Genomic DNA, 23727 nt, shown 5'->3' on the forward strand with positions numbered 1-23727 from the left:
ATATTTTCAAAGTCCATCTACCTTATAGCATGTACTATTTTTTTTTCCTTTTGTGGAGGAATAATATCCCATTGTACATACCATTATCTGTCTATCCATTTGTCTGTTGATGGACACTTGAGCTGTTTCCACCTCTTGACTACTGTGAATATGCTGCTGGAAACATGCATTTACATGTACTTGCTTTTGAGTATCTGGTTTGTTTTTTGTTTTGTTTTGTTTTGTTTTTTTTGGTAGTTCCTTGTTAAAGATTTAAATAGAAGAGGATAATCTTCCTTGTCCTTTAGATTGCTTTCTACCTCAGTGTGTCCTCTGGGAAGTAGCAGTCCTCAAATAACTTAATTATGCACGTCTTTAACTTGCTGGGCTTCCAAGTGAAGGATGAGAAGTGAGAGGAATTCGCCTGCCCCACTGAGTTTCTGTATGCCAGCTTCTGAACGACAGAAGTTAATCCTGCTTTTAGCAGTTTTCGCTGCAACACAGCTCTTGGAAAGTCGGTGTAATAACTTGTGATTCACTCGTGTAGCTCTTAAGTTATTTCTTCTAATGCTAGCCCTTGGATCAGAAAGGAATCTGGGCTTTACTGAACTACCCATAACTAATTTTTAGGCATAATTCTTTTTGCAGGAATATAAGGAAATGATATGTAAAATATCCCCTATTTCTATCCATCTGTCTGAAATTATTTGAAAATAAGACAAAATTGGCTGCCAGAGGTTCAATGTTTGCATGTTTAATGAAATTTTAAGGTGCTTGCATCACTGGTGTAACAAAAAAGATAATTTACTTTAGAAAAGCTAGACTTGGTCTACACAGTAAAAGATAAGAGGAATCTGAGAAATTTAAAAGAATGAGCCCTCTCCTGTAGGCTGGGTCATTTTTACCAAAATGTCTCTGAAATTTCACTTCCCAGTGCACACAGCACTCTTCTCTCCATGGGAGCCTTTAAATGATGTACAAACGATAAGCGATTATCATTTCATCTGCTAATGAGCTGCAGTTTTATTTCTAATTTATGATTAACACGATACAATTCTCATCTGGCTGTTTGGTCAAAAACATCACATGAAGCACAAGATTCAAAGTAAGAAACCCTCGTTTGCTAAGGTTGAAGTCTTGATAGATTTTAAGTGTCAACCATCCATGAATTATTGATGACCCATTACATGCTAGGAATTGTGGGGCAAGGAGAGGGAGCTGTAGGCCTGACCTCTCCTGTACTTGATTAGAAATGAAGGGCTTGGGGAGTCATCAGATGGTGCTGACTTAACGGGGGCTTGGGAACTGGAAAGAGGACGATATTTCCTGGCTGGGAAAACGTGGACAGAGAATGGGTATTGGAAGCAAAGTACCAAAAATGGCTGCTCTGGAAAGAGAGGAGTTCCCTAGAGCGGAGCCGTAAAAGGAGAGATTAGAGAACCCCTCTTGGAAGCTTCATAAATGCTATTCATGTAGCCATGAAAGTCAAAATTGGATGTCCCCTGGGATCTCATCCAACTCGAAGATTGAGATTGGTGTTATTTTGGGTCTGTTGAATTTGAGGCAAAGAGAAACGCAAAATAGAAATATTTGAGTTGTGGAAGTGAACTTGGGAAGTGAATCATGCAACCATCAGGAGTGGATGTGAGAGGAATAGACAGCAGAGGGCTGTATTTGGGGAAATGTTACAGTTAGGAGTTTGATAAAGCAGTGGTGCTGTTTTATTCCAGTCCGTGTATGACAGTTTGTGTTAACACCTGTGCAGTTTGGAAAGTGCTTTATATCTACTGTGCCCCTGATGCAGTCATCTGCTGTCCAGCCCCGTGCTAGGCTTCAGCATGGGTATCTGTACAGAGAGGATAAGAAAGCATGGCTTCAGCCAAAACCCATACGGGGTGCCTTTGCTTAGATAACCTGGAACCTTTAGACACATATTTCTTTAGCTTAATGTTCTTAGACTTCTTTATATATCTGTAGATGTCTATAGATATATGTAGATAGATAGGTGATGTATTTGATATAGGTATAGATATGGATATAGATATATATATAGATATAGACATTTTTTTAAGTAGATTTCATGCCCAGCGTGGAGCCCAGCCTGGGGCTTGAACTCACAACTCTGAGATCAAGACCTGAGCTGAGACCAAGAGTCAGGCACTTAACTGACTTTACAGTATTCTTAGACCTGTTAAAGAGAAAAATATCTTAGGGGTGCCTGGGTGGCTCAGTCGGTTGGGCATCCAACTTCAGCTCAGGTCATGATCTCACAGCTTGTGGGTTGGAGCCCTGCCTCAAGCTCTGTGCTGACAGCTCAGAGCCTGAAGCCTGCTTTGGTCTCTGTGTCTCCATCTCTCTCTCTGCCCCTCCCCTGCTCATGCTCTTTCTCTTAAAAATAAACAAACATTAAAAAAAATTTTTTTTTAAGAAAAATTGGTGCGCCTGGGTGGCTCAGTCGGTTGTGTCCAACTTCAGTTCCGGTCATGATCTCACAGTTCGTGAATTCGAGCCCCACATCAGGCTCTGTGCTGACAGCTCAGAGCCTGGAGCCTGCTTCAGATTCTGTGCCTCCCTGTCTCTGTGCCCCTTCCCCGCTCACGCTATGTCTGTCTGTCTGTCTGTCTGTCTCTCTCTCTCTCTCTCTCTCTCTCTCTCAAAAATAAACATTAAAAAAAATTTTTTTAAGAAAAATATCTTTTATAGTAGAAGGTATCATTATCCATTAATCTTGATATTTTTTTCCATTGGTGAAGTATTTTCTTATTAAGCAAATTAGCCAACCTGCTGTATAGCAGTTTTTTAAAGATGACAACTTTCAAGTGGAAACCAAAATCATGACATTACTCCAGATAAAAATGAACAGATGGAGCAAAAGAAAAACAGGTAGAAAATTTCCTACAGTTTTCTTAGCAACATTAACTTACCTACTACTACCCTGCAACAAACTAAAATTCAAGCTCTGGTGAAGTAAGACTGATGGCACATGCAAAACATCTTCTTTTGAGCTCAGGGGAATTATTTGCCAAGATACTGTGATGAGGACTATTAAGCAAGAGTCCGTCGATATGTATCCAGCGCAACATGTAATAATGAAACACTTCAAGTTGTTAAGAGTTGTACAGTCAGTACTCAACTGAGTCGTGGGCCCAAGGCCACAGTCGAAGGATAACTGGAAATGATATTTTCAGATTAAAAATCTAGGCAGATATCATAGAAAACAAAAGTCTTCTTGGCAGGGCAGAGTCTGTTAGAATACCTTTCATAATACCTGATTTTTGTGTTTCCTCTTCTACCATTCCATTGAAGATAAATGTTGGAGGAGGAAGTTGTTTCTAGATACCCAAAACTGGCTGCTAGGGAGGACCTTGGGAGAATAAAGAGTTCAAGTTGTGGTTGCCTCGAATGAGCCCAAAGACCCTGCTTCTTGTGCGGTGGAAAGGAACCCTGAGCAGGCAAGGACCCAAATAACCCCGATCTCAAATCAGCCAACTGGGAGGACCCTCAAGGACCCTGGTCTTGCTTTCCTCAAACATGACATTATCAAAACTCACTAGATCCATCTGGCTGGCTCATTTGGTAGAGCATGTGACTCTTGATCTTGGTGTCATGACTTCAAGCCCCACATTGGGCATAAAGCTTACTTAAAAAAAAAAAAAAAAGACAGGGCACCTGGGTAGCTCAGTCAGTTGAGCGCTGACTTCAGTTCAGGTCATGATCTCACAGTTTGTGAGTTCAAGCCCCACATCGGGCTCTGTGCTGACAGCTCAGAGCCTACAGCCTACTTCAGATCCTGTGGCTCCCTCTCTCTCTGCCCCTCCCCAACTCACGCTTTCTCTCTCTCCCTCAAAAAGAAAATAAATATTAAAAAAAATTTAATGAAAATAAAAAGGTAAAAGAAAAAAAAACTAATAAAAACAGCTGTGTGTTTTCCCTGAGGAATGGGCAGATATTAAGCTCTGTGACAGAAGCAGTATATTAGAGCCACGCATTCAAGGTCTGACTCTCAGGCATTCTGCAAACTGTCAGTGGTCTGGACATTACAGAAATTGAGAATAAGCAATTAGAAATATTTATAGCAATTTTACAGAGGAATTTTATAGCTGTTGAATATAATAGTAATAATAAATTAAGCCTTGTATTTTGTAGGATTTTTTTCTGTTTTTATTTGTTATATTTTATGGAATTATTAGTCCACAATGGATTGAAAATGAAAAAAGAAAAAAAAACTGAGCCTTCACTACAGATGGTTTGAAAAGCAATATATTAGAGTACTCATCATCTTAACCAAAAAGGTGCCTTGTCAGTTAGATTACTGTGGGACAGTCAACTGTGCAGTAAGATTTAGTTTTCAAAGATCAAAAATTAGTCACCATCCCTTTCCAAGTAATCCCATTCCAGGAATGAAGTGAAATTTATCCTTTCCTGAGCTCTGCTGTAGGACAACTGGCTAGAACTAATGGTTATATTGATTGGAATGCTTGGCCACATGTCCAAACACAGGGTACCCTATGACCCTAACCAAATAATGTGTCTCATATAGGAAGAATGGAAGAAATAATTGGGTTACCACCAACTCACCTCCACTCTTGGATAAGCAGGCCTCGTAATACTGATTGTAGCATTAATTTTGTATGTTAAGGGCCATTATGAAGCTAAACACCCATTTAGATAGGATTTAAACCACGAGCTAGCTTAAACAAGTGGAATCGTATATATTCTTTCCTCTTTTAGGCAAAGCCACAAGTAACAAGTTAAAAAAAATAATATTCTGAGGGACTTATTCAAAAAAGCAACTGCCAGGTTTTGTCATAGGACAACAAATGCATGTTAGTATCCCTAACCTGCTGTTCATTAGGACTTTTGGGACTGAAATGTCACAGAATGTCTTGAGTCACAAATATTAAATTGTGTTCATTTGAGTGTTAATTATGTTTTTGTGCACTCTACCTTTGAAAGTTGGCAATCTGTTTTAATATATGTGATAAATTTCTTAGCAGAATATTCAACTTCATGTGACCTTGAGTACGGTATCTTGGTCCTCTAGGTTTTATTTTCCTCAACTATGTGTTGATGGATAGAATTACTAGATGTTTTCTACCATTCAAGGATTCCAAGAAGCCCATTTCTCAGCCATTTTGAAATGTGGATGTTTGTTATAAATGTAGTGCTAACTGAAGTTACCTTCCTCAGCATTAGGTCACGGTTCTGGACTACGGAAGCCATGACTGGCTCTCCCTCAATGCAGAGAGCCTTCTCGGTGAAAAGAGTGAAGGAAATATCTCAGTAGCCTTAGCTGGAGTAAATGTTCTTGCTCCTGATACACCCAGCCCTTTTGTTTTCCGTGATTCTAATTTACATCTCCCTATAGCTGCATTATCCAAGATGGTAGCCACTAGCCACGTGCAGCTAGATTTAAATGTAATTAAAATAAAAGTGTAAATTGAGTTGCTCAATCATACTGGCTGCATTTCAAGTGCCTGTTTTGGGCAGCACAGTTAGAGAACGTTTCATCCTTGCAGAAAGTTCTATTCAGCTGCATTGCTCTACAGTCTTCAGGGTAGAACTAAGCCTGGGATTTCCTGAAGAGCCTCTCGGGTTCTAGGAGTTGCCTTAGCATAAGTGCAAGTAGTTGTCCATAATTGCTAATGACCTGGCTTCTTTCACCTGGAACAGGCTCCCTCAGACTATGGTTTTCCCAGAATCCTTCTACCCAAAAGTGGTTTTCCCAGAACCCTTTTACCCAAAAGTATTTTACTGCTACTATCTGAAAGGAGAGTGTAGGAGTGTAGGAGTGCCTTCAAGAGGGCTGTTTAGGAGCAAAACCTTCTATAGACCCTTTTGGCAGCCACTGCTAGGAGAGTCTGAGTGCCTGTGGTCACATCCCTTTAAGAATGATAAGATAGGGGCGCCTGGGTGGCTCAGTTGGCTAAGCATCTGACTTCGGCTCAGGTCATGATCTTGCGGTTCGTGAGTTTGAGCCTCCCCCACTGTCAGCCTGCGCTCACAGCTCAGAGCCTAGAGCCTGCTTCGGATTCTGTGTCCTTCTCTCTCTCTCTCTCTCAAAAATAAACAAACATTAAAAAAATTTTTAAGAATGATAAAATAGGCCCAAGAAAATAAACAGGCAACTAAGATGACCAAATACTTATGAACACATTTCACGTACAGGGCTTGAGTCTTGCTAAGCTAGAGTCTCCAAGAAGCTTTAGGAAGGCTAGACCTTTAGGGAGATTGTTTAGGCAAACAACATAAGATGATATTCAATTAAATGTTTAATGGTATCTATTAGGAATGCTCTAGGAGTTTAGGAAATGAGAGCATTAAGAAGGGCTAGAATAGAGAAGGTAGGCTTTAAGTTGTGCTTGAAAAACAGGTAAGGTTTGATTAGGTGGAGAGAGGAAAGGACTTCCAAGTTCTCAGAAGGCAAGGAAATAGACACGACTGAATTGTATTCACCTTGTGTTTTAACACAAATGATCATACCAAGTTAACAGTGCTTTTCTACTGACCACTCTGTAGAACAGAGAAATCCAACTACTTTTGCCAAATAAGAGTGTTAGAAAGAGAAGCCAGCAAAGCAAGGGGGAGCGAGCCTAGCCACGTGAAAATGAGACCAGAGTCAGCAAACACGAGCGCAGCAATCTTTGTAGCTTTACGATACCTTGCTCCCAGTGTTGGACCCTGATGGGCCCCTCGCCCCCAGCAGATTCTGTAGGCGACACTCCTCCGTGTTCCCACTTAGCTGACTTCCCACCCCAGCGCCAGGCAGGACTGTGCTCTCCCTTTTCATTTCTTCCACGCAAAGCTTTACGCACACTGTCCCAGCGGGCCGAGGCTGCAGTCATTGCAATCACCTGGTGCACCTGCCTCGGTCTCACCTGCACAGGGCCTGGTTCAATTGATGTGGCGTGTAACCCGAGCACCCGGATGTCTGTAAACTCCTCGGGAGCTACCGATGCACAGCGAAGGCTGAGAACTATCGGTTTCCTACCTGCCAGAGAGAACTCACCCCGTCCCACCCTACCTAGCTCAGGTGGAACAATTTGCAGCAAAATATAAAGAATTTTAATTAGCTCGATAATGGCAGAAACTGAAATTCGATTCCAAGTTTCCTGACTTCCACACGCACTATTTTGCTTCACAGCCAAGATACTTACACGTCAAGTTCTCTTGCCAGGTTGATAAGCAAAATGTGACCGGGAAAACAGGGAAGACTCCAGAGACACCTATGAAGGTTCCTTTATGACATTATTTCACGTTCTTTTTATTTCAAGGACCTTCCCTTTACATCATTCACTGTGATTTTCAAGGTAGCTTCACTCAGCTGTCATTGGTAGTCATTGCAGGACACCTGCTTGGGTTCTGTTCCTGTGACTCCTGGTTATCAGTGTCCAGCGACTGGGGAAGAGGCTTACATTCAAGTCAGAAGTAAGCACAGGGGATGGGAAAGTGTTCACTTCGCTCCACCTTTTTTAAAGGAAATCCAGCAGAATAAATGATTGTGTAAGAGGTTCGAGGATGGGGAAATCGGGAAAATGGCGTTCTTTTAGTATTACATAGCACAAGGCATCTGTGCGACTCTGTAATGCAGAAAGAAAGGACTCAGATCTCTGTTGCCTTTTTGTCTACATTTCGATGTAATATGTATGTCTAAGACACAGACATCCTCCCAGTTGGCTCTGTTATTCTTGTGGAAGCAACAGGATACATGGTTACATTAAACAGCATTAGTTACACCATTAATGGAGATGTTACGTTTTTATTATAATAATAGTAATACAGTCTTATTTTTTAAATAATTTAATGCACCCACAGGCTTGCTTCCATGATCAAGTGCTCTTCTGTTTGAAAATAGGGAGCAACAGGAAGAATTGGAAGCATCAGGGAGAACCAGATGGACAGGAAAGTAGTTTATAAGATTGAATCCAAGAAGCAGGAGCCCTGGTAGCAGCAGTAACTGCCATGGTGATGATGAGGATGGCGACGACAATGATAATGACAGTGATAGCACCAAGCTATTATTTAATCCTTTACGGTTTTAAGCCCACTTCATGCATGTTATTTTATCCTCACAGGTGCTGTGACTTTCCAGATAAGGAAACTGAGGCCAAGAGGCAGTTAAAAGCAACCTTCCCAGGGGCGCTTCGGTGGCTAAGTCAGTTGAGCGTCCAACTTCGGCTCAGGTCATGGTCTCAACGATTCATGAGCTCGAGTCCTGCATGGGACTCTCTGCTGTCAGCACACAGCCCACTTTGGATCCTCTGTCCCCTCCATCCTCTCTCTGCCCCACCCCAGCTCGCACTCTCTGTTTCTCTCTCTCTCTCTCTCTCTCTCTCAAAAATAAACATTTTTTTAAAAAATGTGGCTTGCCCAAAACCACACAGGAGGTGTGAGGGCACTTCTGACTTCCATGACACAAGTGCAAATGTCATCTTCCTGTTCTCAGGCTTCTTATCACTCCTTTTACTTTGTAATGTATCTCCACAACCCAGATGCAAAGTTAACAGGGCTAAGGTTGACTTCTGTAAATCCTCAGCAGTGCTGTTACTTTTCCATTATTTTTTAGTTACGAGATTTTTATTTTTGTCATGGGAATATCAAAGAAGGCAAAAGCAAAGTATGTTGTCTCACCTCTCACGTAGAGCTTAGAACACCAGCCAACAGGTTTGCCAGGAAGTCACTATTGGAATAAACCTGGAACCATAACCGTCAGCAAGGGACGCAGCCCATCAGGTGATTCCCCAAGCAGAAGAAGACAGCTACTGCAGCCACTAAAATACCACTGCGGCAAGTCTGAGCAGGCCGTCCCTTCCTCATTATGCCTCGGATGCTCCTGATATTCCACTTGGTGTGACGGGTGTCTCTGTACGCCTTCTTTTCCCTGCAGTATTACCAGTTTCTTGAAGGCAAAGCCAAATGTTTTGGGGTTGCCTCCTCCTCTCCAACAATTCTCCCTAATCCCTGCACTTCCAAATGTTTATATCATCACCACCATTTATCAGACATGCCTTTGGTGTTCACCTTAAACAGATTTTGCCTGTATTAAACTGATAGGAAAGGGGAGAAAGAAGTTTCTTTGCTCTAATTTGTACCGGGCCCCACATGCTGAGGAATGGCCTTCCTTTAATCCCTACAATATTCTTGTAGTGATGCTTTCCCCAACTATATCACATCTTTTTTTTTTAATGTTTATTTATTTTTAGAGACAGAGAGCAGTAAGGAGCAGAGAGAGAGGGAGAGAGAGAATCCCAAGCAGGCTCCGCACGGTCAGCACAGGGCCTGACGCAGGGCTCGATCCCATGAACTGTGAGATCATGACCTGAGCTGAAATCAAGAGTTAGATGCTTAACCGACTGAGCCACCCAGGCGTCCCTCCCAACTATATCACATCTTGATTGCCCATGGGAGAGAGTTAAATAATGTTTGAAAACAGATGAGAAAACAGTTTGTTTCTGGTATGAATCTTTGACCTAAGAAATGGGATGCTTTGGTAGATAAATGGCCAGCCTCCCACCAAGAAAACCTTTGACAAATGACCTCCCTCCACTGGGCACTCTCCCCCACAGCAGTGCTTTATAGTGGACACTCTTCTTTGTAGAGACAGAAATTCTGCTCGTAAGAAATTATTATATATTATTTGAGATTATTGCCTACTCAGCATTTCTACCAGAAAAGCACAGGGAAAAGTGTTCTTTGAGAAAGAAGCTCTCGAAGGAGGCATTTAAATTGGGTCAGCAAACTACCGCCCATGGAGCAAATCTTGCCTACCATGTGTTTTTATAAAGTTTTACTGGAACACAGCTACATCCATTTGTTTACAGATTTTCTTCGGCTGCTTTCACACTGCAACAGCAGAGCTGAATCGCTGCAAAAGAGACCGTCTGACCAACAGTGTCCGAACTATTACCCATCTGGCCTTTTATGGAAAAAAAAATGTTCCAACCCCTGATCTAGACCATCTAAAATCTTACCAGGAAATTGTATCTGCACTCATTGAGGAACTTGACCCAAGTAACCTCCCAGCTTTCTTTCTATCGATATATCCAGAGGGGAACAATTTTCTGTGGAAAGGCAGAACTCACCAGGAGTGGCTGAGACCCAGACAGATACATGATCCAATGACATGGTGCTCACCTGCAGGACAGAAAAGTAGTTCAGGAGTGAAGCCTAAAAGCCTACGGGTGCCAAGAAGGTAACATAAATTGCAATAGGCCTGGTAGGGGCTGTGGTCAACTAGACAGCATGGACTCACCTTTGGGGCAAATCCAGCTGGGTTCCCTTGCAGGAATGTGGGCCCAGCGTTACCAGAACATCTGAATTTTCAGGACCTCCTGGAAACTTGTTTTTGTGAAGCCTCCTAATACTTAACTGGTGACAGCTGATTAAAATTTAAAATACAATAGGAGAAAACAACTATAACACTGTATGTCAACTATACTGGAATTAAAAGCATAAAAATAGGAGGGCATCCACACAAAAACCTGCACGTGAACATTCACAGGAGCCTAAATTTATAATTACCAAAATTTGGAAGCAACCCAAGATGTCCTTCGGTGGGTGAATGGATAAAGTGCAGAACGTCCATACCATGGAATATTTTTCAGCACTAAAAAGAAATGAGTGAGCAAGCCATAAAAAAGACATGCAGGAAACTCGGATATATTTACTAAGTGAAAGAAGCCCGTCTTAAAAGGTTACATATTATATGATTCCAATGATACGGCATTCTGGAACAGACAAAACTATGGAGACAGTAGAAAGATCAGTGGTTGCCAAGGACTTGGAGGGAGAGAGGGATGAATAGGCAGAGCACGAAAGGTTTTCAGGGCAGTGAATCCATCCGGATAAGATTGTAATGGTGGATAAGTGTCTATACATTTGTCAGAACCCATAGAATGTACAACACCAGAGCGAACCCTAATGTAAACTATGGAGTTTGGGTGATAATGATGTGTCAACATAGGATCAATGGTTGTAACAAATCTGCCACCCTAATTATGTTGCCTATGAATGGAAGAGGAGTGAGTGTCCAAGGAGAAACTGAAGGATCACTAGCAGAATGCATGCTGGGACTCAAGAACGACAGACTTTCACTACACCAAGTTACCCAAGTTAGCGACAGCTTTTTAAATTCCCCCTTCTCTGCCCCCATCCCATGTCAAAGAAGACTCTAAAACACCAGGCAAGTCATGACAAAGATGCCCTCATTTATAGTGAAGTACAAACAACTGAGATTCTTCATAAATATGAGGGCCGTTGATGGTGGACAGCACAGTGGTGATTTTCACAGGAACAGATCAAAATGAGAGCAAAGTGATTGAACTTGGGACAGTCATTTAATGCTTCACGTTTTAGGTTGGATGCAAGTGGAACATTAATATATAACAATTATTTGGGCTGAAATCAAGTCTAGCATCTTACATTAAGAAGATTAATTAGCTAATGTTTATAAAGTACTGTGCAGATATGCCCTTTTAAAATGCTAAGTATTCTAAAAACTACATTGTAGCATTTTACTAAATGTAAAAGATCTAACATTCATCATTTCTTTGGTACAGGTTGGCAAAGATTCTTTTGGCAATGATTATATAGAAAACTTAAAACAGAATGATATTTCTACAGGTAAAATTTCATCTTTTTTAAAGTTAGTTTTTATGACTTTCCTCTGGGATCTGGTTACAAGAAAAGTTGAATATAGAATAGAATTATTAGATCCTCCTCTGGTGGCCAGAGAATTTTTATGCACAGCTCTGTCTCATCTTGCTTAAATGTCGTTTGGTTAATTCTTTCATGTACATTCCTCCAGATGGGAATAAAATGATAGGAGATTACAAACCTTCATCTCATGGAAATGTTTCTAAAGCAGGTGACAAGAGAAAACAGGTGCTACGTTCACAAAAGATATTTTAAGAAAAGTCATTGAATGTCATGGCTGGAAATGATCTTAGAAACCACTGAAGCCGATACCATTGTTGCACAAAAGAGAAACGAAGGCCAGATCAGTTCTCAGTTTGTCCAAGAGCACACAGCTAGTTGGAGCTAGAGCCAGGAGTAGAATGAAGGTCTTTGGGTCCATTTCAAGGCTTTTTGCCGCTGCCAGAGGCTGCCTGATCAACATTTCCATTTACGCTCCAGACCATAATGCTTCATGAGACACAAAGTTTATGAAGAAACACAAACAAGTGCATTGCATAGGTTTGACTTTAATCTCTCATCTGAAGCCTATCATTTCTTTCACTGAAGAAAAAAAAATGGTGGTCTAGAAAAATGCATGTGGATATGCTATGAGTAATTTGGGTGATTTGGCGGGGGGTGGGGGGTCTGCTGGGTTGTTACTAATGCAGAACGAAGGTGCAACAAAGTAAAGACTTCTGTCTTCCTTGTTGTATAGGTGATGGGTATAAATTAGCGGTAATTAGTTATTTCTTTTATCATCCCAGATGGCTAAAGGTTAAAAAGCTTTTCCAGCGATTAGTGGTGCATTGAAATCGCTAAAATAGATTGTCCGTGCCAGGCTGTATATACATGATTGTAATTTCTTTTTTCTTTTAGAATTTACATATCAGACTCAAGATGCTGCTACAGGAACTGCTTCTATAATTGTCAATAATGAAGGTACGTGTTTCGCATATTAGAGTGTCATTTCAGGAAGCAGTTCGTGTCCAGAACTAGAACAGAAGCATCAGTTTTTACTCTAATCCTATGGATTTCTTACTATGCCCACCAGTCTAAGGCCTAAAGTATGGTGTTTTTAGTTTAAAAAATAAATGTTTCCCTTTATTTGTACTTCCCAGGTTGATCATTTAAATATAAAATTGTCCATCCAATACATATGAAGTGTTACAGTTGCCTCAAAATAATATTTATATCCTATAATGTCCCATTACCCTTCACGTGAACTCAGAATTGGTATTTGTCTCTAAAAGCAGTTAAGTATTCATCCATCATTTCAGTTATACTAGGTAAATAAATGTAAATAGATAGGTGCACAAGGAAGTTGATGAATCATATTTATAGAATATTTACTGAGCAAATGGCAGCAACTAATTACTTCCAACTTATCATTAGCATTCAATTTTGTCTGCTCTTTAAACGGCAATCAAATCTTAAAAGTCTATATATACAACCATGTCTGTCTGTCACAGGGCCTTGCGACAGTTGCAACATTTGTCTTTGAAAACAGTAACTTCCCTTTACCCTCAAGTAAAGTTTTCATAATTTCTTCCCACTATTTTAAGTATAAAAAAACCTGCATAAGATTCTTGAATTCAGAATGACCCAGCATTCCAAGGGGCACCTAGGACAGAACCTAGTGCATTGTGGGCAGTGTGCACTGTGTGAAATTAGGATTTGTCAAAGTAACATCTGTTTTTTGTTTAAAGTTTATTTACTTTGAGACAAAGAAAGGTTGGGAGCGGGGATGGGTAGAGAGAGGGAGAGAGAGAATCCCAAGCAGGCTCCCTGCTGCTAGCCCAGAGCCCATCGTGGGGCTCAATCTCATGAACCGTGAGACCATGACCTGAGCCGAGATCAAGAGCCACTCAACCGACTGAGCCACCCAGGCCCATGCCCGGCCCCTGTCATAATGAGGTCGTTGATGTAGGATAGTTTCACACAATCATTTCTCACAGAAGATACAGAATATTCAGCTCTACTCCAGTGATCCCCAAGTTGCAATAACAATGAAAAAATGTATCACACTTAAAGAAGATAATGTATCCCACTTAAAGAAGATAAAATTTGTCATTCTAACAATAGTCTGTGTTCATTACTTTAAGCTACGTCTTAAGTAATTATTGCCGCCTGTCTTAAACCTCTCTTTTGTGTTCTAGGGATATCTTTGAGTTCCATTTCTAGCCTATCCATGGAACAAGTTCCTGCCTTTCCCATACAAAGATACAGTTTTATATGATGTATTGAGTGCCTGTTATGATAGAACTTGTCAGATTTGTGTATAGGATATGGTTATACCCTTGAGGATACAGATTGCCTTAGAGGAGCTAACACAAATACCCAGAGAGGGGACAGTCGGCTCCCATAAGTGAAGGAATGAATAGCAAGGTGAAGTCAGGAGTGCAGTCTTGACAAGTTGAGTTTGAGGCCGGAACGATCCAGCCAAATGGCAGTGTCTGTCAGACAGCTGTAGTCTAAGTCCTGCTGCTCATCAGCCAAGGCCAGGCCAGAAACATAGATTTGGGAGTCAGCAACCCAGAAGCAGCAGTTGGTGCTAGCAGGGAGAATGAGGTCACCGAAGGAGAAAAGGAAGAAGATATGTTGTCTCTCAGTGTGTGTGGGTACTTTGAATTTTTCCAGTCCCAAGATTGGGTTTATGCTGAACCATCCCCACTTTTTTAAGTCCTCCTTGCGGCCAACAGACACATCTGCGGTAAGATGATAGGCTAGCATGTGTTCTGTGTTCAGAGGTAATTTTAGGTCATGTCTATACAGGATCAGCACGAGCAGCCTGGAGTGCAAAGAAATGGCTGCTACAACTCATCTCTCTAGGTCCGTGCCGTCCAAAAGAAATATAATGCAAGCCACATACATAATTTTAAGTTTTCCATGAGGCACATTTTAAGAAAGAAAAAGAGGGGTGCCTGGGTGGCTCAGTCAGTTAAGCATCCAACTCTCGGTTTTGGCTCAGGTCATGGTCTCAGGGTTTCGTGAGTTCAAGCCCTGCATCGGGCTCCATGCTGACAGAGCAGAGCCTGCCTGGGATTCTCTCTCGTGCTCTCTCTCTGCCCCTCCCCCACTCACGCTGTCTCTGTCTCTCTCAAAAAGTAAATAAATAAGCTTTAAAAAAAATTAAAAGTAGCGGGTACCTGGGTGGCTCAGTCAGTTAAGTGTCCGACTTCGGCTCGGGTCATGATCTCATGGTTCGTGGGTTCAAGCCCCGTGTTGGGCTCTGCGCTGACAGCTCGGAGCCTGGAGCCTGCTTCGGATTCTGTGTCTCTTTCTCTCTGCCCCTCCCCCACTCGTACTCTGTGTCTCTCTCTCTCTCTCTCAAAAATAAACATTAAAAAAAATTTTTTTGACAAAATAAAAAGTAAAAAGAAACAGGTAAGATTAATCTTAATATACTCGCTTAACCCAATATCTCTCAAATATTATCTTTTCAACACGGAATCAAAATGTTCTTAAAAAGTAATAAGAGATTTGACCTTCTCGTCTTTGTACTCAGTCTTTAAAATCTGCTATTCATTGTACAATTGAAGCACATGTCAATTTAGACAAGACACATTTCAAGTGCTCAACAGCCACCTGTGGCTTACACTCATGGAAAGCACAGCTCTGGAGAGTTCACTAACATAAATGCACCCCCAGTCCTTCCGCATTTAGGTGGGATTATAGACTGTGGGTCCAAGTGATGAGTATTCAAGATCCTTTACCCCTGCTTCTGTTTGATCTGGTGCTGTCTAGGCCAAATATCCTCTCTCTGCCTTAGCTGGTACAGCTTTCCATCTGTTAGCTATTATAAACTATGTGTTGACCTTCAGAATCACTTTTCGGAGATACCCTAGGTTATGTACATGAACTGACTGCATACTATTGAGCCTTAGTTTTTAGTGTTAGGCAAGTTTATTCCTATTTATACACATCATTACCACATCTGTCATCTAGGATTCAGAATCTTTACCACATACATCGTACCAGCCATTTTTAAGTATGTTATATATCACTTCCCAGCTAGTATTCTTTGTATATGAGAATATTAATGGGGAAATATTTTTTAGATTTTTCAAAATTATCAGAATAATATTGATCTTACAGAGCAGGAATAGTGTAAAAAAAGATACAGTAGGAATACAGAACTTCACCTAAATTGCCTAGAAATGTTAAAATTAATACTTACAACACATTTAACATAGTGACTTTGTAAGGGATTGTAACATTGCAGAATATCATTGCTTGGCTTTGCTTGGATTTTAATATAAATATGTAGAAATTCTTTATAGGCCAGAATATCATCATAATAGTGGCCGGAGCGAATTTACTTTTGAATACTGAAGACCTGAGGGAAGCAGCCAAGGCCATCAGCAGAGCCAAAGTAATGATCTGCCAGCTAGAAGTAACTCCAGAAACTTCTTTGGAAGCCCTGACCATGGCCCACAGCAATGGAGGTGATTTTACATATTTATTCTTCTTCCTAGAAAAGCATTTATCCCTGTTTTAATGAAAGGTAACCTTTCAAGTTAAGCAATGCAGTACTTTTCCTGTAGTAAAATATCCTCTCTCCAGCCTGTAAGATTCACGGTCTTCTTATAGTTCTTCATAAGGTTAGAAAAGCTTATAAATTGGGTACAAAATAAACTGAGTAGCATTTCTGGTATCCAGCAATATAAATCTTCAATCTAGTTAGCAGAAATAATACAAGTAGCGACTAGTACCTCAGAAGCAGCCCATGGTCCCACAGTGGAATGATCGCTTTTCCGAGAAGCAAGGTCAAGCTGCGTGTCCTGTATGATGACTGCCCAGCTAGGTATATTTTGATAAACGTCTCTAGGAGCTGAAGATTCGTTCTTTCTCGTTTTCGTAAAACTCCATCCCTATTCTATAAACAACAGAAGATTATTTGTATGTAATATTCTCTGTGTTGTCAAGGTCTTTTAAGTCTTTGGTTTCATTTGACCTTAGCTTTTGGAAATTTTCCAACATACAAAGGTAGGGAGAACTGCATAATGAAACCCTTCACTTGGCTTCAGCAGTTATCAACACATGGCTAACATTGATTCATCTGCCCTCATGCTCACTCCCCCCACTCCACCCCCAGCCAAGAACAAACTCTTTAAAAATCTAAAAAAATGGTTTCTTTCTGTTTGCTTCTGTTTCACCGTTGACTTGTAGGCAAAGCATCTTCTTATTTAGACTCCATTTCTGTTCCTTGTTAGCTTTGTGGTCTTTCCAGAACCATCTGATGTTTCCGAGCCTTGTCTGTTAAATACATCTAGAAATACCCCCCGACAGAATTGTTCTAATAATGAAACAAAATAAAATAAAACATGATGCCAAGCCTGGTGTCATGAATCTCAGTAAATTCCAAATGTCTTCCCCTTTTCACTTTTCTCTTTAAAGTAAAATCAGGATTGGGGTACTGAGCCTGGGTGGCTCAGTTGGTTAAGTGTCCGACTTCGGCTCAGGTTATGATCTCGCAGTTCATGAGTTCGAGCCCCACTGTCTGTGCTGACAGCTCAGAGCCTGGGGCCTGCTTCAGATTCTGTCTCCCTCTCTGCCCCTCCCCCCCTCTCGTGCTCACTTGCTCGCTCTCTCTCTTTCTCTCTCTCAAAAATGAATAAATACTTTAAAAACTAAATAAATAAAGTAAAATCAGGGTCATATCCAGGGCATCTGGGTGGCTTAGCTGATTAAGCATCCAACTTCAGGTTGTGTCATGATCTCACGATTCATGGGTTCAAGCCCCACATAGGGCTCCGTGCTGTCAGCACAGAGCCTGCTTCAGATCCTCTGTCTCCCTCTCTCTCAGCCCCTCCCCTGCTCACTCTTGCTCTCTCAAAAATAAAAATATTAAAAAAAATTTTTTTAATTGAAAGTAAAATTAGGGTCATATCCTGATCTCAGCACCATTTGGTCAAAAATATATATAGCAAAATAAAAAGTAGCCACTCCAAGACAGTAGCTTCCTTTTGATATTGTGACCATAGTTCTGTGATTTACATTGACTTTTCCACATGAAACGTTCTCATCAAGATACAAAACTAAAAAGAAGAAAAAGAACAGTAAGTGTATGTGTGTGTGTGTTTGCATAAGTGATTTCTCCCCAAAGTCTACACCATTTTAAATAGCAGTAAATGGAAAGTAAGTTGCTTGAAATGATTTTGTGGAGAATTTTTAAATGTATGTCCTGATTTAACAAATTTTTCTCTTGGCAAAACAACATGCCGTGGCAAATTCTCACTGACATTTAATGTACTTTTAATGGACTCGAAGCTGTCAGAGAGAATTCCAAGCCAAAACCCATTTGGTTGCATTTCCTCAGGGGTGTCACAGAGAGAGTCTCGTGCCTGTGGTAAGCGTCGCCTGCACGCCACGCATCCGAATCGGGTGATGTGAACACAACGTGCCACCTCATTCGTGCTCCTGTCTTTCCTTATATAGGTCAAGGCATATCCTCATGCACCTTCTGTTCCTACCCTCCCTTGCTTCTCAGGGATCACGGTTTCCTCTGTCCTGCTCTGGTTCCCCGTTACCTACCCAGTGTGTGGAGCAGAGAAGGGTACCACGGTGGAGGATCTAGAGTTATCTAGAAGGGCAGGCAGCCTGACCTCAGGATGTCATTTGGATGGGGTCCAAAACTGCTTCCTCCATCACCTGCCTGGCAGCTGTGCCCGCTGAGGAGCTGGAGGACCCGGGGCATCAGGGACGGGCAGGGGTAGGTGATGGCAGGCCAAAGAGCACTGGCCAAGTTGGCATTTTTACTAAGAGCCAGCCTGCCTAAGGATCAATTCCACGTGGTCTTTCCCATATAGTGATTTTGGAAGGAGTAATGCCTTACCTTTATTATGTACTGTATAGTTTATAAAGCACTTTCAAATATATCTGAGCCTCAGGAAAACCTGTGACAAAGATATGGCAGGCGTTGTTCTCCCAAATTGGCGGTGAGGGGACAGACTTGGGGAGGTTAAGTACTTAGTTCAACCAAGGTCAGCGTAGAAACCCGGATTGCAGACGCCAGGACCCAAGTTCTGTGTCCTGGAGCACACTTCAAATAAAGAAACTGCACATCCCGTTGATTTCAAGGAACTGAGCCTTTGTGAAGAAAAGTAAAATCCACGAACTGTAACATTGTTCATCCTGTAGCCTAACTCTCAATGTTTTCACTGCTCCCGTCTCCGGGATCCTAGAGTGCTTTCTGCACTGCGTCCCTTGTGCGCTCCCACAAAACACAAACACACAAGCACATGTGCACACGTACTCCTCTATCCAGAACTCAGCTGGTCCTCGATTGGTAGTTACCAGCCAGAGCAGCTTAGCTACCATACCATGAGGTGTGTGTGTGTGTGTGTGTGTGTGTGTGAACTTAATGTCTTCCTTCTCACATAAAAGAGCGATACAATGAAAGGAGCACTGGTTTGGGAGTCATGAAGCTTGGCTCTGAATTCAGAATCCACCCTTAGTAAATGGAGGACCGCATGCAAGTCTGTCAGCTCTTTGCTCTGGGCCTCACTTTCTTCCTCGGTGAAGCAAGAGAACTGGGCCTAGAGCTCTCACGGTTGTTTAATGTCAGGACGTGTGAGCGTCCTGATGGCAGAGCAGAGCGGGCAGTCTTAGAGATGCAGTGAGCACCTGGCGTCCTGTCCATCGCCCTGTGAGATCGCCTGTGTGCTCATCAGCAGTATTCCACCTGCAAGAAAGGTGGTAAAATCCCCCTCCCCCTTCTCTGTGGGTTTATCACAGCCGCCTTATCTGTGCTTCTCACAAGTAACGAGCTCTGAATTAAACACACTGTATAGCTGGGTTAGGGATAGTTGTTAAAATACAGAGGAAAAAGGCCCCCTTCCATCTTTGAATAGATTATCTCAGAAATCTCTTTGTGTCTTCACCAAGAAGAGAGCAGTGGTCTTAAACAGCACCTGCAGCACCAGAAATGAGCCAGTGGCGCCCTCCGGCCCCCTCCTCCGTGGGTCAGGACGCTGCGAGGCAGGCCCACAGCAGAGAGCTGGTGCTGCAGCTGCTCGGGATGAAATTAGGCATGCCGGGTCTGGTCTTTACATCCATTTCAAAGCAAATGGAACATTACAGGAACAATTATAAATAATTGAGATTGTAAGATCGCCAAGATTAAATTCTAGGTAGGACACAAAATATCTTTTAATGCCACTTTAGTCCTTTTCCATTTGGCAAAGCAAACTTCTTGGCCGGCCACCTTGACTTTCACAGCCACGAGCACAGAGCCCAACTTTTGAGCGTTTCTGCTGATCAACTCACAGTAAACAACCCCTAGAGGGAGGCCGCCAAGCCAGTGTTTGGTTACCCCAACCTTCTCCCGGTTTCTTTACTTAGGGTGACTTTCTTCCTATTTCTCCAGGCTAGTTGTTTTTTTCCAAAATTTTTTCATGTTTATTTTTGAGAGAGAAAGAGACAGAGTGCGAGCGGGGGAGGGGCAGAGAGGGAGACACAGAACCCGAAGCAGGCTCCAGGCTCTGAGCTGTCAGCATGGAGCCCGATATGGGGCACAAACCCACGAACTGTGAGATCATGACCTGAGCCGAAGTCGGACGCCTAACCGACTGAGCCACCCAGGCGCCCCCAAGCTTGTTATTAGGGCCTTCTTAACTGTCTGGCTCCTGCCCTCCATGGTGACACCATGAAGCGCTTCCCCCTCGTTTTCCTGGCTTTGCACCTATGCGTCCCCCCTCACAGGGCTCACCCGTTCCTCACTGGCATCGCTGTGCCAGCCACTGGCATGCTGTTAAGACAACCGGGAGCTTAGCCCGTCTATGTTGGGGGCTGTCAGTCACCCCTCCAGGTCCAAGTTACTCCATGGTACATCTTGTGTCCTCTGCTTTTGTGTGGTTCCGGGATGACATTATTTTTTCCCACCTAAACTATCACAAAGGTGCGTTCTTATTTGATTAACTACATCTACTGATTCTTCACAGTTTTTTCACCCTGGTAAAATATTTATGCTAATTCATGGTAGCACGAGCCAGAGAGAGTCCTTTGCTTTATGGTATTTTCATTTTTTCCCCTAAATTTAGTTACTAGTCAGACTCTAAGCCTACATATCCAGCCTGTTACCATCCGGCCTTGGTAAGAATGCTTTCCTTCAGCAAAATACAAGCAAATAAGATTGGATTGGTTTTTATACAATATTTATGGTCAGATTAAATTGTAGAATGTCTCATTCCAGCAACTCTTTTTATTGCTTAAAACGCAATGTAATGGTTTCTTTAAAATTTGTTTTTTATGATGGAAAACTTCAAATCTATCTGGACATACAGAGAATAGTACAGTAAACCATATTTACTGTCGTTAAGCTTCAATAATTCTCAACACGTGGCCAATCCTGTTGAATCTATACCCCAACTCACTACTCCCCCACCTCCCCCCCCCCGCAACCTTGGAAGCAACAGCCAGACATTATATCATTTCATTTACAATGTACTTGGTTTTTGATGTAAGATATTATACATGTTTTAAGAATGATGTCTTTGCCTGGTGTATAGCAGGTAATCTGTGGTCAGATTGATGCCCATCAATCACCCTTTGGAACTAATCCCTTATTAGTTTAGTGAGTAACTTCTCAGACTTTGTTCTCTTCTGTGCAAGTGTATAAATGTAAATACGCATATAAGTATGCTTTGTTTGATTTAAAAAAGAGAGAGAGGGTCATATTATGGATTTTATTACAAAACTTCCTTTTTTTACTCACAAATTATAGAAATCTTTCTGTGGCTAAACAGAAATCTGCTTCGTTCTTTTTAACAGCAGGAGAACATTCCATTAGAGGTGTTTTTTTTTTTTTCCTAACCAGTCCTCTCTGATAGAAGCTTAGGTTTCTTTTTGTCTTTTTCTCTTTTTCTGTTAAAGAGCTGTACATCACTGTACATCCTGAACCTCACTGTACCTCATCTTTGCCTGCCTGTGTATTTCTGTAGGATAGGTTTGGAAAAGGAACTGCTGGGTCAGGGATCTTTTGAGATGAAATGGCACTTTTATAAGAATGGCTCAAAGCTGTTGTTCCATCCTGGTACTTCGCTCTAACCTGTGCTCAGATGCATGCAGATTTAGAGATCATAATATGTGAGCAATGCTTTTGCAATTTACCCTTCAAGGAAAATAGGGAGCAATATATTTGTTCTACAGCGGTAAAAAGTAAATGGGTGTGTTGGAATGCTGGGCGTTGAGGGCCTTTATGCATAACTGACATCTCTTAAGACCTTGCAGAAGCGACAAAACCAATGAGAGAGACTGTTGCCAGGCTACAAACTTCAACAGAAGGCAAAAGAGATGGGTGGATGGGTGGGGGTGTTGAGCTGTGTGTAAAGGACAATATAATAACAGTAATAATCCCTTACGTTTGTACAACACTCTACAGTTTACATAGGGCTTTTACACCCGTTTTCTAACTTAAGCTGCACAATAACCTGTGCAAAAATATGAGCAGCCAAAAATATACCATAGGATCTCTGTGGGTGGACATTCTGAATTCTAAAATAATGAAAATGTGGGAGTAGCATTAGTCTGTAGACCACTGGACGAGATCCATTGACCAAACCAAACTGTTAAGACCAAGGAAGGTATGGAAGCAAACTAGCTAGCTTTATCAGGCAGAAGTAGTGGATAGTTTCCATTAGCCACGTGCTGAGAAGCATCTCCCCAAGAATGTGGAATGGATCGATGCCACAACAGCTACAGAAGAGCCACCTGAAGAACTCCTCAATGTGCACGTCCCTGTTCCTACCCCAAGAGATTCTGATCAGTGGGTTCGAGGGGGAGACCAGAAGTCATGCACTTTAATGAGCTCTCCTAGTGATGCTGATGTGCAAGGAAGTTTGTGGGTCACTGTTCTAGACGGGTCTCTGAGAACTGCAGCTAGAGGAGTTTACTCTGTGGGTCCATTGGGGCTACTAAACACATAAGTCATTGGACCTGGGTAGAGAAAAAGAAACCAGCCAATCTAGTTGGGTACTCTGGTGGATAAGTGTTTTGATAAAGGGGAAGCTTCCTGTCATTGTGATTGCTGAAGACTTCTTTAAAAATAGTAAATAAATAAATAATGAATGAATGAATGAATGAATAAATAAATTTATTTGCCAAGTTCCACACCAGAGGCTGTTTTAAATATACTGTAAATTGGAATGGAGGCTTGTGTTGCTATAAACAGAGTCCTGGCCTAGAGAGATGACCAAATACTGGACTTAAATCTGGAGGACCCCACATGGGCACCCAGCTTAACCATGTCCCAGCATATGACCTTAGACTGTGACCTCATCTCTCTGAGGTTCACGTTCCTCCTCTGAAAAATGCAGAAATTCTTCTGATGCTGTATTGGCTGTGACATTCTCATTCTCCCTGTCTCTGCTATCCCTATCCATCCTTCTCTTGTAGGTCCCTAGTCTGAGCTAGCTCTCAGTCTCGGATTGAATTTCTCCTCCTTTCTCAATCAAGCTTTCCTTTATGTTCCCAGATTCTTCACAGAAGCCAAGAACGTTAGCTTCTGTGAAAATGTATGTTTGGGGAGCCTGGCTGGCTTAGTCGGTGGAGCGTGTAACTCCTGCTCTCAGGGTTGTGGATTCGAGCCCCACCTTGGGTGTAGAGATTACTTAAAACAAAATCTTAGAAAAAAGCTTATGTTTGCATGAGTACTTGTGATATATCTGGAATACATGCATAGGTGTTCAAAACCTGCATATGTACATAAACTTCCTATTTGACTATTCTTACCAGGAAATTTTTGACCTCTTCATTATTTCTTTTCTAACTTCTTTTCTTTCCTGGAAAATGGACTTATGAACAAAAATGTTCACCAGCCTGAATGTTCACATTCATGCATGTCCCCTTTCAGGCCACAGCACTTAAAATTTTCTTTAATATTCTTGCGCTTTGCCACAACTTTGTAATCATCTTGACTGTAATACCGATGCTTGCCCTTGAAGCTGAAGTGTTGCAGAGTGAAAAATAGAGCAAATAGAAATAAGAAGGGGCTGGTACTAGGCCATCAGAGAGACTGAGATTTTAGACTTCTACACCCGTAACTAAGTTGATTTTTCATTTCATGGGGAAAGT

General features: G+C 41.8%; 1 protein-coding gene across 4 annotated transcripts in view; it reads left to right on the forward strand.

Moving 5' to 3' along the window:
• The window catches only part of RBKS (ribokinase), a 100111-nt gene that overhangs the window by 17040 nt on the left and 59344 nt on the right, over nucleotides 1-23727 (forward strand). For 3 of the 4 annotated variants that reach the window (XM_047067708.1, XM_047067707.1, XM_047067709.1), the window contains exons 3-5: nucleotides 11538-11601; nucleotides 12532-12594; nucleotides 15936-16100. In XM_047067708.1, coding sequence (XP_046923664.1) covers nucleotides 11538-11601; nucleotides 12532-12594; nucleotides 15936-16100 — 292 coding nt within the window. The remainder of the gene's footprint in view (nucleotides 1-11537; nucleotides 11602-12531; nucleotides 12595-15935; nucleotides 16101-23727) is intronic. The other variant, XM_047067710.1, reaches the window with a different exon arrangement.

This window comes from Lynx rufus, unplaced genomic scaffold, assembly GCF_022079265.1.
Source record: "Lynx rufus isolate CCGP_SWC_20201006 ecotype Redwood Valley unplaced genomic scaffold, mLynRuf1.p SCAF_8, whole genome shotgun sequence".
NCBI lineage: Eukaryota > Metazoa > Chordata > Mammalia > Carnivora > Felidae > Lynx > Lynx rufus.